Genomic DNA, 14,389 nt, shown 5'->3' on the forward strand with positions numbered 1-14,389 from the left:
GAGATTGGGACTCTCATACACTGCTGGTGGGACTGTAAAATGGTACAACCATTGTGGAAACCAGTATGGCAATTCTTTCAAAAGTTGGAAATAGAAATACCATTTGTCCCAGCCATTCCATTACTAGGTATATACCCTAAACAAGTGAGAGCCATGACAAGAACGGATATATGTACACCCATGTTCATTGCAGCACTATTTATAATAGCCAAAAGATGGAAACAACCTAGGTGTCCATCAACTGAGGAATGGGTAACCAAACTATGGTACATACACACGATGGAATACTGTGCAATGCTAAAGAATAATGTAGAATCTGCAAAACACCCTATAACATGGATGAACTTGGAGAACATTATGCCAAGTGAAATAAGTCAGTCATAAAAGGACAAATACTATATTAGTCCATTATTGTAAAAGTTAAGGAAAGGTTTATCTGTAGAAGGAAATTTTCTTTGTTGGTTACCAGGGGTGGGAGGGGAGGGAGGGAACGCTGTTAGATAGATAGAGACAAGTATTGATTTGAGGGACGAGAAGGGCAGTGTACCAAATGTGAGTGACCAATATGGACCATTGAGGATGAGAAAGACATAGAGTGGTACATGGGAGGTACAGACAACAAAGATGAACCCTTTTGCACATACAATACTACATTGTCAGTGAAGGCAAACATGGGTATATGGGTGGATAGATGGGTGGACAGGCTGAATGATTAGGTATGTCTATGAAATGGGGAGTGTATCCAAGAACATGTATAGGGTTGGCAGACAATGGTCCTATAAATTTACGTGAATGATCAGAATTCCCAGGTGCATAGTAGAGCTGACAAGGGGCAAGGATGTGGTCACGGCTTGGTCACAGCCAGCTACCCAGAGGGACCAAGTAGTTGAACCTGTGGGCTTGGGACCATAGTCACAGGGGACATCAAGCTCAATTGGCATAACATACTATACAAAACATTGTTTCACCTCCTACTTTGGTGAGTAGTGACTGGGATTTTAAAAGCTAGCAAGCTGCCATCTAGATGCAACGATGGGTCTCTCCTCGTCCAGAGCCAAGAAGAATGAAGAAAACCAAAATTCATGGAAACAATTAGTCCTAGCAACTGGTACACCATCCGATCTGCAGCCTATATGACTATGAGACCAGAAGAAGTAGATGGTGCCCTGCTACCACTGTCATCCACTTGGAAGGGGATCTATGTAGGAGATCTTGATAGAGAGGGAGATCAATGTGGAACAAAACTCAAAATCATTTGGAGAAAAAAAAAGGGGGGGACCAGGTTTGCTGTTCCGATGGAGCCTGGTAGAACCACTGAGAGTATGGCCCCTAGCTGCCCTTCAGGTCTGGAATTAAACCCACACCCATGGTTTCCAGCCAAACAAAAGACAGGCATATGAGTTGAACATTTACCTCAAGTAGATACACTCCTTGGAGGAAACAATCATGGGAGAATAGAAGGGCTATGTATGCAGAGGGTGACAGCTTAGGGGGTAGGAGTACATGGAGCAATGGACACTGGGAAGGGGTAACTATGGGGAGGAAGTGGGAGGGGAGCTGTTGCATTGTGGTAAGCTGTGGTCAATGTCATGAGACAAAGTGTATGTGAACTGCTGTATGGAAAGTGAATCTGCTGTGTAAATCTTGACCCAAATCACAATTAAATAAAACGCAACAGCAACAAATTATTACAGGGTGGTAAGTTATTTTATAACAGTGTTTAAGATATATTCACTGCCCTCGAGTTGGATCTGACTCATAGTGACCCCTCCTTGGGTTTTCCAGGCAGTATCACTATGGAAGTAGTTTGTCCCATCTTCCTTCCGAGGAGTGGCTGTTGGGTTTGAACTGCCAGCCTTCTGGTTAGCAGTCAAATGCTTTAGGTACTACGCCAAGATATATATTCTGCAGATACATAGTTAGCAGTCAAATGTCTTGGGCAATGTGCCACCAGAGCTCCTTAAGATACGTATTCTGAAAATACATAGATACTGCCTGGAAATGAGAAGTGACAGTTAAATTTGAGGGGGCTGGTTGTTGGGGTTTATATAGGAAACTGTGACAGATACTCAGGAATCAGAAGTTCTGATTGGGGGAGTGGGGTGGGAGAGTAGACATTGTAGGTAAATCTCTGGAGATCTGTTCTAGGACAGTGAAACCAGCCAATCCTGATGGTACATTCCTAACTCAAACCAAAAAACCCAAACCCACTGCCATCGAGTCGATTCTGACTCACAGCAACCCACAATGGGTTTCTGAGGCTGTAAATTTTTACGGAGGTAGATTGGCCAGTCTTGCTTCTGTAAAGTGGCTGGTGGGTTTGGACCAAAACCATATGGTTAGCAGTCAGATGCCTTAGACACTGTGCTACCAGAACTCCTTATTCCTAACTCACCTCTCCAGAATAGCTGGCCTGGTACTAAGGCAAACAAATGTTAAATCAAGACACATGAGTTCTGATTCCAACTCAGCAATTAGCATGTTCCCTGCATTCACAAATTACTTAATCTTCCTGTTTCTTGGGTGTTTACCTCGAGTTTCACCCAGCTCTAAAACAATTTTGATTTTACTACTCAGGGGACAAAATCCTATTTTTTGTGAATCCAAGGCTGTTCTTGTGAATACCTGTGGATATGTGGCAAAGAATTCATTCTGGTTGGGAACTCTTTGGGGAAAATAATAGGAAAATTTTTCAGATCAGTTCAGTTTTCTAGAGAAACTAAACTCCTATACCTGGATTATTTTCTTTTGATAAATAAAAAATGGTTAAATTCGATAAAGTATTTTTGTATGCTATTTTGCCTGGGCCAGAGATATGTATATTTTGAATTTTCTTTTTCAAGATGCTAGAAAATGACAGGTTTGGTAAGAATGCATAAAGTTTAAAGAGTTCAGAGAATTTTTTAAGCCAAAATACAGCAATTACTTGAGGGGGGTGCTGGAAACCAACTGCAAAACCATCAGTGCTTTTAAGAGATAATATTATTTAAGCAGATGTGGGGCTTGGCTTAATTAAATGCTTTAATTTAATCTTAATTAAACATTTGCCTTTTCTGGCTTGAGAAAGCTGGTTGGGACTGCTTTATAAATCGACATAATCTGACTGCTCTGCGATCACCTTGTTAGGTCTGGCTCAGTGTGCTGAACTCTGCTGGCAGCTGAGAGGGGAAGCCGGAAAAAGGCAAGTTCCTGGTGCAAAGATTGCTCTGCAGCATAATTTAGGCCTTGGAGGAGCTGCAGTTGTAACACTGTACAAGATGGGTTTTCCTGAAGCTGCCAGGTAAGTGACACTCTGGGTTTGGTCTGGCAATTCATCTTTTTGGTTTTTCACGGTTGATGACGTTTAACATGTAAAAAGTCCTAGTTTTGTCTTAGTGCTGCAAAGAGTACGTGTCTCATTACATTCTCCAGTGACATGACTTTAAAACTGGCCATTAGCTTTCAAACTTAACCAGAAAAGTTTAACTTTAACCTTAGGAAAATTTTGTTCAGAAAGGAGGCAGCATAGTAAAAGAGAGGGCTTTGGTACTGAGTTATTTAAACAAGTCACTTTTTGGTTTCCTTTCCCACAATTTGCTTTCATGGTCACCGCCTCCTGGGCTTCTGAGGTTGTTTGGGAGTCATCAAATATGCTGATTGCTAAGCCCTCATTGCTGCTAGAATCCTTTTAGTCTCTTGCTGACTTTCTTCATCTTTTTCAAATGTTTGCTCTGGTGCCATAGGGCCTAAGGCATTTGAATGCTAACCAGAAGGCTGGTGGTTCAAACCCACCAGCCACGCCTCAGAAGGAAAACCCAATGCCATAGAGTCGAATCTAACTCAGCGACCCCGCCACAGTATCACTATGGAAGCAGATTGCCCAACCTTCCTTCTGGGAAGGCTTGTGGGTTTGAACCACCAGCCTTCTAGTTAGCAGTCAAATGCCTTAGGCATCTACTTCCCTAGTGATAGACCGCCTCAGAAACCCAAGGAGAGGTCACTATGAGTCAGATCTACTCGAAGGCAGTGAGTTTGGTTTTTGGTTTTTGGCTCTTCTGAAGTCTCCAGGCACTTTCTTTCGCATTCATTTCAGAATCACTCAACTTTTCTTGCTCAGCTCTCTCAGAAGTGTCCATCTTTCCCAGAGGGAAAAAGCACCTCTCTTCCTTTCCAAGACCTAGGTCGCCTTTTTACTGACTTTTGTCCCCAACCACTTCCTGTACTTACGTTCTAACTATACCTTCTCTCTTTTCAATCTTGCATCTTTCTTTTTCCATTGAATCTTTCCCCTCTGTCAGCAAACGTATCCAGGTGTTCCCTATTCTACAAAATCAGCTTTTCTCCTTGCCTTAACTATTCTTTTTCATGATGAACCTTTTATAGGGTCACCTTTGTTTTTCTGTGCTGAAATACCTTGCATAGTCTAGTTCCCTGCTTCACCACTGGAGTCAGGTAAGGCTGCTGCTGCTGTGATTATGAAATCAGATGTCCTTGTCTTTATTTTCAGTTCTCGTTCTCTTTAACCATGCTGTGCACTAATTAGCTCCTTTTTTTCCACTGAATTTATTGGGGATTATTTCTCTATCTATTCACACACTTCTTTTATTGAATCCATTATATTCCACTTTTTACAAGCTCTTGGGACTTTCCCCTTTGCCCTCTCATTCTTCTTTCTCTGCCTGGAAAATAATTTCTGTTGTAAAAATTATTATCTTTTGATTATGGTCCATCTCAAGTTCTTTCTCCCTTTAAATATCACCTCACTTTGCCCTTTTAGAAGGAGCTCTGGTAGTATAGTGGTTAAGCCATCTGGCTACTAACCAAAGATCTCTGGCTTGAACCCACCAGCTGCTCTGTGGAAGAGAGATGAGGTGGTCTGCATCCATAAAGTTTTACAGCCTTGGAAACCCAGTGGGGGTTGCTATGAGTTAGAATTGACTAGATAGCAGTGAGTTTGGTTTGTTTTGCTCTCTTACGTGCCTACCCAATTGTGGTTTGGTTGCCATGTACCTAGCTTGTTTCCCTTTATTATATGAAATTCTTTTGTTTTAAGACTATGACTTCTCTTTGCCCCTGAGATCTCTTATAATAAGTAATGTTATTGAATTGAATCAAATAAAAAAGTTTGAATCTTAAGTTTCCTCCTAAATCTGATTTGTTAGTTCTGTACTGTCAGCTGGGATTCCATCCAGTTCATATTCAGAAAACCTTCAGAAAAAAACTATAAAGAACTACCATAGTCAGCATATTAGTGTAGCTCTGTAATTTGCTCAGAGTTGAAGGTTATTTTTGGCAACAGATTCTATTTAAAATGTGGAATTCTTGAAGTCTTTTTATTTTCAAGAGACTAAATAATTGGGAGAAAGAGTTGTGTGCATTAACCAGGGTTGATACTTCTGGAAAGTAAGAAAATGAAAGGGATATATATATGAAATATCGTTGGTAGTTTTAGTGATAGAATATAACTCACACCAGAGGTCAAAGCTGGGAAAAGAATTTTCTGATGGTATAAGTATTGCTTTAAAATACTTTCATAGTTTGGTTTGAAACAAAGTAATTTTAAGATACCCATTGCACATGATCTGATCTCAGTTTCTCAGTTAGCTAATTTTGATGGAGTTGCTACATACTTAGGCCTCCCAAGTATGGGCCTCTGAGATGTGAGGAAAGCAGACATACTTTTTTCTAAGTGCTGTAGAATTCCAGAGGGAGAAATTATTACAAAGAAGATAATTTAAGCTGGGATGACTAGGATTAACCAGTGAAAGGTAGGGGAGGGGGCACTCCAGGCCTATACATAGGCATGTTGTTGTTGTTGTTATTTGCCATCAAGTCAGCCCCGACTCATAGCGACCCCTCCTTGGGTTTCCAAGGCAGTATCACTACGGAAGTAGGATTGCCCAACCTTCCTTCCGAGGAGTGGCTGGTGGGTTTGAACCGCCAGCCTTCTGGTTAGTAGTCAAGTGCCTTAGGCACTATGCTACCAGAATATAAAACAACGAGGAGGTTTGGTGAGTGGTTGTGCTATGTGGGTGGAGCGGCTGAGTCAGTACTGTCTAGGTGACAGGAGTTGCAGCTATAATAGTAGTTGTAGAAGTAGAAATGCTTCAAATGCTATGCCCAAGAATATGGGATTTTAGCAGATCATGTGACTGATTATATTACACTTCAGGTAGATCAGTCTGGAATTAGTTTTAGTTGGATGGGGGTGACACCAGAGGCCAGGAATCCTTAGGAGGCTGTTACAGTAGTGTGGGTAAGAAATATTTAGTGTTGCAGCAAGGGCAGTGGAAATGGAGACCAAACCAAAACTAAACCCACTGCTGTCAAGTTGATTCTGACTCATAGCTACCAGAGCTTCTATAGTGACCATATAGGACAGAGTGAAACTACCCCGTAGGGTTTCCAGGACTGTAAATCTTTGCAGAAGCAGACCCTCACAATTTTTTCCCACAGAGCAGCTGGTGGGATCCAACTGCCAACCTTTTGGGTGGCTGAGTGCTTTAACCCCTGTACCACTAGGGCTCCTCAGAATTGAAGAGGAGAGGTCAAATTTTAGAGCTGTGACCAATTGCATTTAAAGGCTTAAGGATGATTAGGTATTTATTTGAGATGACTGGGCAGTAGTAATTCCATTGGCTTAACATGAGGAAACACCAGGGGAGGATAGGGTTTGATGGACAACATGCGTTTCACACATGTTGCTTTTGAGGTGCTGTGGATCATTTAGATAGAAATGTCTCAGCAGGCAGGAGACTATGTAGACTATATAGATCTAGAATTCAGGAGAGAAAACTAGGCTGGAAATCTAGTCCTCAGCATATAGAACTAGGAGTCCTCAGGATACAGGTATATCTGAAGCTATAGATTTGTGTAAAATTTCTCAGAGAGGGAGGATAGAATTGTTGGGGGGAGGGGCAAATAGAAAATGTTGGGAGAGGGAAATAGAAAATATCTACTGTCTTCTGCTTCTATTAAAATTTACTTCAGTTCTTTGGAGGGCTTTTTGAGGGCAGTAGCTTCTACAAGGTGCATCTTTAGTGTATGGGAAACAAGAAAGTATAACCTTAATAGCAAAACTTTCTTTTACAGTCTCTAGGGCAGAGTCTCTCAACTTTTAAACATATGCCCCTCACATGTAATACTTTTTCATTTTATCTGGTCCAACCAAAAAGATTTTGTTGGGTATTAGTTTTTGTAGTTTATATTTGTTAAAAGAAAGGCATATCAAATAGGCTTTTTAAAACCACCCAAGTCTCTCCCCTTCCATTCTGATGTAATACTTCAGGGGAGTATCATTGGCACATTCTGCCACACCTTACACTATTAAGAATTATTGTTTAGAGCAAGGGTTGGCAGGCTTTTTCTGTAAAGGGCCAGAGAGTCAGTATTTAGCATGTGTGGGCCATGTGGCCTGTTACAACCACTCATATCAGCTATTGTAGCATGAACATAGCCACAGACAAAATGCAAATGAATAGGTATGGCTCTGTTTCAGTGAAACTATTTGTAAAAACAAGAGGCACCAATCAGAAAAGGACAAATATTGTATGATCTCACTTACTTGGCATAGCTAGACTAGACAAATGTATAGAGACCACAGTTAATGAGTGGTTACCAGTGGTGGGAAGGAGAGGCTTCATTGCTTGGGGGCACTGAGTTTCTGTTAAGGGTGATGGAAAAATCTGAAATCAGATAATGGTGATGGTTACACAACATGATGGATGTGATTAATGTCTCTGAATTGTACCTGTAAAAAAATGGCAAAATGGTAAATACTTTGTTACATATATTTTTACCACAAAAAACAAACAAGTGGCAGGCTGGATTTGGCCCATAGGCCATAGTTTGCCAACCTCTGCTCTAGAGAATAATAATCTTGAAGGCTGGGCAATCTACTTGCGTAAAGATTGACTGCCTCGGAAACCCAAAAGGGGTCACTGTGAGTCAGAATCGACACAGTGGCAGTGAGTTTGGTTTGGGAGAGATGCAACTTTTTTTTTTTTTAAGAACCCTGGGAATGTATATCTAAATATGCTTTGCATGTCAATACAGGCAGCTAGTTGTTTAGAAGTTGTCAGTTTAGAAATTCTGCTTCTTGGGTAACTTAGGGTGTCCCCTATGAATAGTCATGTTTTCATCAAAGAAGGAAACTTACAGCAGCAATCTCAATATTTGTGAAGTGTCTACCAATTCTGAAAGAGGTAGTTGAGAGGCCGAGAAAGTGTCCAGAGCTTTGGACTATAATTAGACTAATAAAGTTTTTTTCCTTGTTTCTTTCAAATCATAATCAGAAATCCCAAAGTCTTCACAAGAGTAGTGTGGGTACCAGAATGGCTTGTTTGGTACAATAATGGATTTTGTCTAATGGCACAAATTTTGCTTGTGGTTAAAGTCATTTAATATTACTTCATAGAACTTCCATTGTTTTCTTATAATTTGTTGAGCTGCAGAAAGATCTTTAATAAAAATACATTTCCATATGGAAAGGATAGCTGTCAACTTTCAATCTTCTTTTTTTTTCTCCCCTCACCCAAACCTCTGTCAGCAGAATAAAATCCTTTTAAAGTAGCAGAACAAACCTTATTCATGTCACTGGCCCACATACAGTGTTGTGTGGTACTGCTATTAAAATAAGGAAAGGGATAATAATGTCTTGAGTATAGAGGTAATGGAAATCATAGTTTGCTTTTCTGATTTTTGAATCCAAATTTTATAGTGTCAGCTAGATTTTAAAGCAGTGTCTGACAAAGAAAACCAAAAGAGAACAATTGTGTTGCTTTTTTTCTTCATTATTCTTTGACTTACAGCTAAATTTTTCTTTTCTTTAGTTTAGAGCAGTTTTGAACATGGATATTGACTTTTATAATGTCTTATTCATTTTAGGGAGCTCTGGTGGCATAGTGCCTAAGGCATTTGACTGCTAACCAGAAGGCTGGTGGTTCATATCCACCAGCCACTCCTCGGAAGCAAGGTTGGGTGATCTACTTCCATAGGGATATCGCCTGGGAAACCCAAGGAGTGGTCACTATGAGTCGGATCCCACTCCACAGCAGTGGTTGCCTTGAGTTTGTGTATTCATTTTACTTAAGCGTGGAGCTTTTATTATGCAGACTAAAAATAGATTTGCATTCTGTAAAACGAAAGTCATTTTAAAACCCAACTTTGTTTTGTTTTTTCCATCTTTTTATTAAGGCATAATTTACATACAATAAAATTCAACCTTTTTAATGCATAGTTCTGCAAGTTTTGACAGACTGATATAATCATGTAACTACCTTGACAATCAATATAAAAACAATTCTATCACCCCCCAAATTATCTGTACATGTTTGTAGTTAACCCTTGCCCCACCTTCCCAGTCTTTGGCAACCACTGATCTGTTTTATGCCCCTATAGTTTTACCTTTTCCAGAATATCATGTGAATCTAATAAAAAAGCCTGTGAGTCTGGCTTCTTTCACTTAACTTAATGCATATGAGATTCATCTAAATGCAGAAATCCTACTGACGTGATGTTGTGTCCTCAGTGTATCGTATCAGGAGCACATGGTGTTGATTGTCTCATATTGGTGATAGGTTTGATCACTTAAGGTAGTGTCTACCATGTTTTTCACTGTAAAGTTGCTGTTTTTCCTTATGCAGTTAATAAGTAATTTGTGGTGAGATGCTTTGCAGTTGTGTAAATTAGCCCATACCTCATCAAACTTTGACCACACTGTTGTTGTTGTTGTTTGCTGTCGAGTCGGCCCCGACTCATAGCGACCCCTCCTTGGGTTTCCGAGGCAGTATCGCTATGGAAGTAGGATTGCCCAACCTTCCTTCCGAGGAGTGGCTGGTGGGTTTGAACTGCCAGCCTTCTGGTGAGCAGTCAAGTGCTTTAGCCACTATGCTACCAGAGCTCCTTTGACCACACTACTCAGTCATTTTAGCATCCATTAATAATTTTAGCAATCACTGATGATTTTCAAACTTCATCATTCCTTCTATAATTATTAATTGGCAACCTGCTATAGGGAAGTTTTTCCTACTTTGTTTTTTAAATTTGTGTGTATATGTATATGTCTGTGTAGTATGTATATTACTAGGAACTCATCATGAATTCAGTGGGTTATAAACTATTAGTATAATTTATTTTGATGCTCAAAATGTCCCTGTTTGGGCAGTGGGGTCTCTTCAAGCTAACTCAAATATCCTCATGATTCTTTTTAGTATTTCCTTACTTTTTGGCTCAAGAGATGTTCCAGGCTCATCCTATACTTTTCCTGCCTCAGCCGTAGGACCAGACATTTCTCCAAGGAACCATGGTTCCTTTTAGGAGAGAATGATATTTTAAAAACTGCAATGCGGCTACTGGATGTATGCTCATTGTTATTACCTCTAGTCCTTCCCAACAAAAGAAAACAATAAACACGTTGCTTTAGTTCCATTTAAAAAATTATTTCTAAGGAATGCATGCAGTAATCTTACGTGATTTATGTCTGTCTGCATGCTAATGTAGCCACTAGTTAGCAATTACAATGGAGAAGTTCTAACTAAACTACTTTAATGCCTGCTATCTGCCACAAGTCCACCATTCTGTTTGTTGTACTGTGGTGGCTGGCATGTTGCTGTGAGGCTAGAGGATATGCCACTGGTATTTCAAATACCAGCAGGATCACCCCTAGTGGACAGGTTTCAGTGAAGATTCCAGACTTAAGACAAACTGGGAAGAAAAGAGGTCATCACTTCTCAAAGAATCAGCCTGTGAAAATCTTATGAATAGCAGTAAAACTCTTGCTGATATATTACTGGAAAACTTTAATAGCCCTCAAACATTGTCTGATATAGTGCCAGACGATGAGCCCCTCAGGTGGGAAGATGCTCAAAATAGGACTGGGGAAGAACTGCCTCCTCAAAGTAGATTCGACCTTAATTACATGGATGGAGTAAAGCTTTTGGGATCTCCATTTGCGGATGGAGCACTCAAAATGAGAAGAAACAGATGCAGACATCCATTAATAATCGGAATGTGGAATGTATGAAGTGTGAATGTAGGAAAATCGAAAGTTGTCAACAGTGAAATGGAACACATGTAGACTGATATTGTAGGTGTTAGTGAGTTAAAATGGACTGTTTTTGGCTATCTTGAATCAGACAATGGTATGATTTGCTATACTGAATATTTTGGTCCTCTAGCACTTGACTGCTAACCAGAAGGCTGGCGGTTCAAACCCACCAGCCACTCCTCGAAAGGAAGGTTGGGCAATCTACTTCCGTAGTGATACTGCCTTGGAAACCAAGGAGGGTTTGCTATGAGTCGGGTCCGACTCGGCAGCGCATAACAACAACAACAGTGCTGCTCTAACATAAATACCACAAGTGGGTGGTCTTAACAAATAGGGATTTACTCTCTCACAGTTTAGGAGGCTAGAAATCTGAGTTAAAAGTGCCAGCTCTCTAGGCTGGGTGAAAGCCCCTTGACCTTGGTCTTCAGCTCTGCCTCTTAGCCTTGGTCCACTGAAGCAGGAGGCTTCTCTTAATTCAGGCAGCTGCTGGCTGCTGAGGCTGAGACAAACCCAAGGTCATCAAGTAAAATGGCAGTCCCAAAATTATAAAGTAACATGGCAGGCCACTAGTTCAAGTCCAGAAACGGTCTCAATATTGGCAGACAACATGGCAGCCTACTGAGATGAAGACTCAGCCAAATACAGGATCCAGATATGCCAAAAAAACTAGAGACCTTCCTCAAAGTGTCTTATATTCTGGAAGCAGACCATATCCCTAAGTCACCTACTCATTGCTCCACTAGGTTCCACCATGGAGTTGATTACCAGTCCCATCATAGGGAATAACTACATCCAGCTGCGCAGACACTCAAAACCAGGCCCAGCCAAGTTGACAAACAACCTTAGTAGCTACCACACCAGGAATGATGAATTGAAGAGGAATGGTCTCTCATTCATCCTCACAAAGACTGTTTCAAGATCTATCCTGAAGTACAGTGCTGTCTGTCCATACGGCTACAAGAGAGACCAGTTAATACTATTGTTATTCAAATTTACACACCAACCAGTAAAGCCTAAGACAAGGAAATTGAAGATTTTTACCAACTTCTACAGTCTGAAATTGACCATACAATCAAGATGTATTTATTATTACTGGTTATTGGAATGTGAAAGTTGGAACGAAGAAGAGTCACCGGCAGTTGGAAAATATGGCCCTGGTTTTAGAAATGATGCTGGATGTTTTGGTTACCCAGTGCCCCTCTGACAGGAATATGCCACAAATGGGATGGCTTTAACAAACAAGAGTTCCTTCTTACAATTTAGAAGCTTTAGGTCTGAGTTCAAACTGCCAGGCTCTAGGGTCTGGGTGAAAGCCCTTCAACCTGGGGCTTCAGCTCTGCCTCTTGCTCCTGGCCCACTGAAGCTGGAGGCTTTTCTTCACTCATCTGCTGGCTTCTGCAGCTGACAAGCCCAAGGTCAACAAGTAAAAAGGCACACTCCTGATGTTACCAAACCACATGGCAGGCCATTAATTCAAGTCCATTAAAAGTCCCAAGATCAGTAGAGCATGACAGGCTGCTGAACAACGACTCAGCTAAATGCAGTGTTCAAGCCTGCCATCAGTTAGAGACCATTCCCAAAGCTGCTGCTTATATATGAGAAGCAGACCACATAGCCAAAGCAGCTACTCCAACGTGGAGTTGATTGCCAGTTTCATCATGGGGAATAACTACCACCAGCTGCCCTGTCACTCAACCAGGCCCAACCAAGTTGACACACAACTTTTTACTACCACACTGGAGATCACATGACAGAATTTTGTAAGACAAATGACTTATTCATTGCAAATACCTTTTTCAACAGCATAAATGGTGGCTATACACATGGACCTTGCCAGATGGAATACGCTACACGGGAGTCACATCTACTACATCTGTGGAAAGAGGCAATGGAGGAGCTCATATATCTTCAGCCAAAACAAACACAGGAGCTGACTGTGGATCAGTTCATCAACACTCATATGCAAGTTCAAATTGAAGCTGAAGACAATTAAAACAAATCAATGAGAGCCAAAATATGACTTTGATTATATCCTACCTGAAATTTGAAGAATTGACGCATTGAACACCAATAACTGAAAACCAGATGAATTATAGAATGACATCAAGAACATCAAACATGAAGAAAATAAAGATCATTAAAGAGACAAGAAAGAAAAGACCAAAATGGATGTCAGATGAAACTCTGAAACTTGCTCTTCAGTGGAGAGTACCTAAAGCAAATGGAAGAAATGACAAGATAAAAGAGCTGAACAGAAGATTTCAAAGAGCAGCTCAAGACAGAGTCAGTTAGTATAATGAAATGTGCAAAGACCTGGAGTTAGAAAACCAAAAGGAAAGAACACACTCAGCATTTCTCAAGCTGAAAGAATGGGAGAAGAATTTCAATCCTTGAGTTCCAATATTGAAAGATTCTATGGGCAAAAATGCAGGAAACATCAAAAGAAGATGGAAGGAATACCAAAAAGAATTGGTTGATGTTCATCCATTTCAGGAGGTGGCATATGATCAAGAATGGATGGTATATAGTTGGAGGGGACATCAAGCTCAATTGGCATAACATACTACACAAAACATTGTTCCACCTCTTACTTTGGCGAGTCGCGACTGGGATCTTAAAAGCTTGCAAGCAGCCATCTAGATGCAACAATGGGTCTCTCCTTGTCCAGAGCAAAGGAAAATGAAAAAAAAAAAAAAAAAGACACAAGGAAACAATTAGGCCAAGTGACTAATTGCATCTTACACCACGTGATTCTCAGCCCATAGGACTGTGAGACCAGAACTAGACGGTGCCTGGCTACCACTGTCAACCACTTGGAGGAGGATCTATATAGGAGATCCTGGATGGAGTGGGAGAGTAATGTGGAACAAAATTCAAAATCATTTAAAAAAAAGGACCAGGTTTACTGGTCTGATCAAGCTTTATGGAACCACTGACACTATGGCCCCTAGCTGCCCTTCAGGTTTGGGACTGAATCCACTCCTGTGGCTTCCAGCCAAACAAAAGACAGGCATATGAGCATGATCTCCTTGGGGAGATCAATCATGGGAGAATAAAAGGGCTGGGTATGCACAGGGAGACAGCTGCGGGGACAGCAGTGTATGGGAGAGAAGGACACAGGGAAGAGGTAACTATGGGGAGGAAGTGGGAGGGGAGCATTGTGCATTGTGAGAAATTGCAGTCAATGTCATGAGACAAAATGTATGTGAGCTGCTGTATGGAAAGTGATATTTGCTTTTTTTCTAACTTGGATGAAGAAATTGGTTAATCAGTATCTTGCTGAGCTTTTCAAAACAAGCAGATAAAGAGATTAACTGTGACTTTGGGGAAACTGTCTGGACTCTGCCCCATAAAGTATCAAGA

General features: G+C 40.8%; 1 protein-coding gene across 1 annotated transcript in view; it reads left to right on the forward strand.

Moving 5' to 3' along the window:
* The window catches only part of SCP2 (sterol carrier protein 2), a 243,070-nt gene that overhangs the window by 200,300 nt on the left and 28,381 nt on the right, over positions 1-14,389 (forward strand). The window contains exon 11 of the mRNA XM_007945912.2: positions 3,127-3,280. Within this exon, the coding sequence (XP_007944103.2) occupies positions 3,127-3,280 (154 nt within the window). The remainder of the gene's footprint in view (positions 1-3,126; positions 3,281-14,389) is intronic.

Source organism: Orycteropus afer, unplaced genomic scaffold (assembly GCF_000298275.1).
Source record: "Orycteropus afer afer isolate SDZICR_OR568_19922 unplaced genomic scaffold, OryAfe1.0 scaffold00145, whole genome shotgun sequence".
NCBI classification, from domain to species: Eukaryota; Metazoa; Chordata; class Mammalia; order Tubulidentata; family Orycteropodidae; genus Orycteropus; species Orycteropus afer.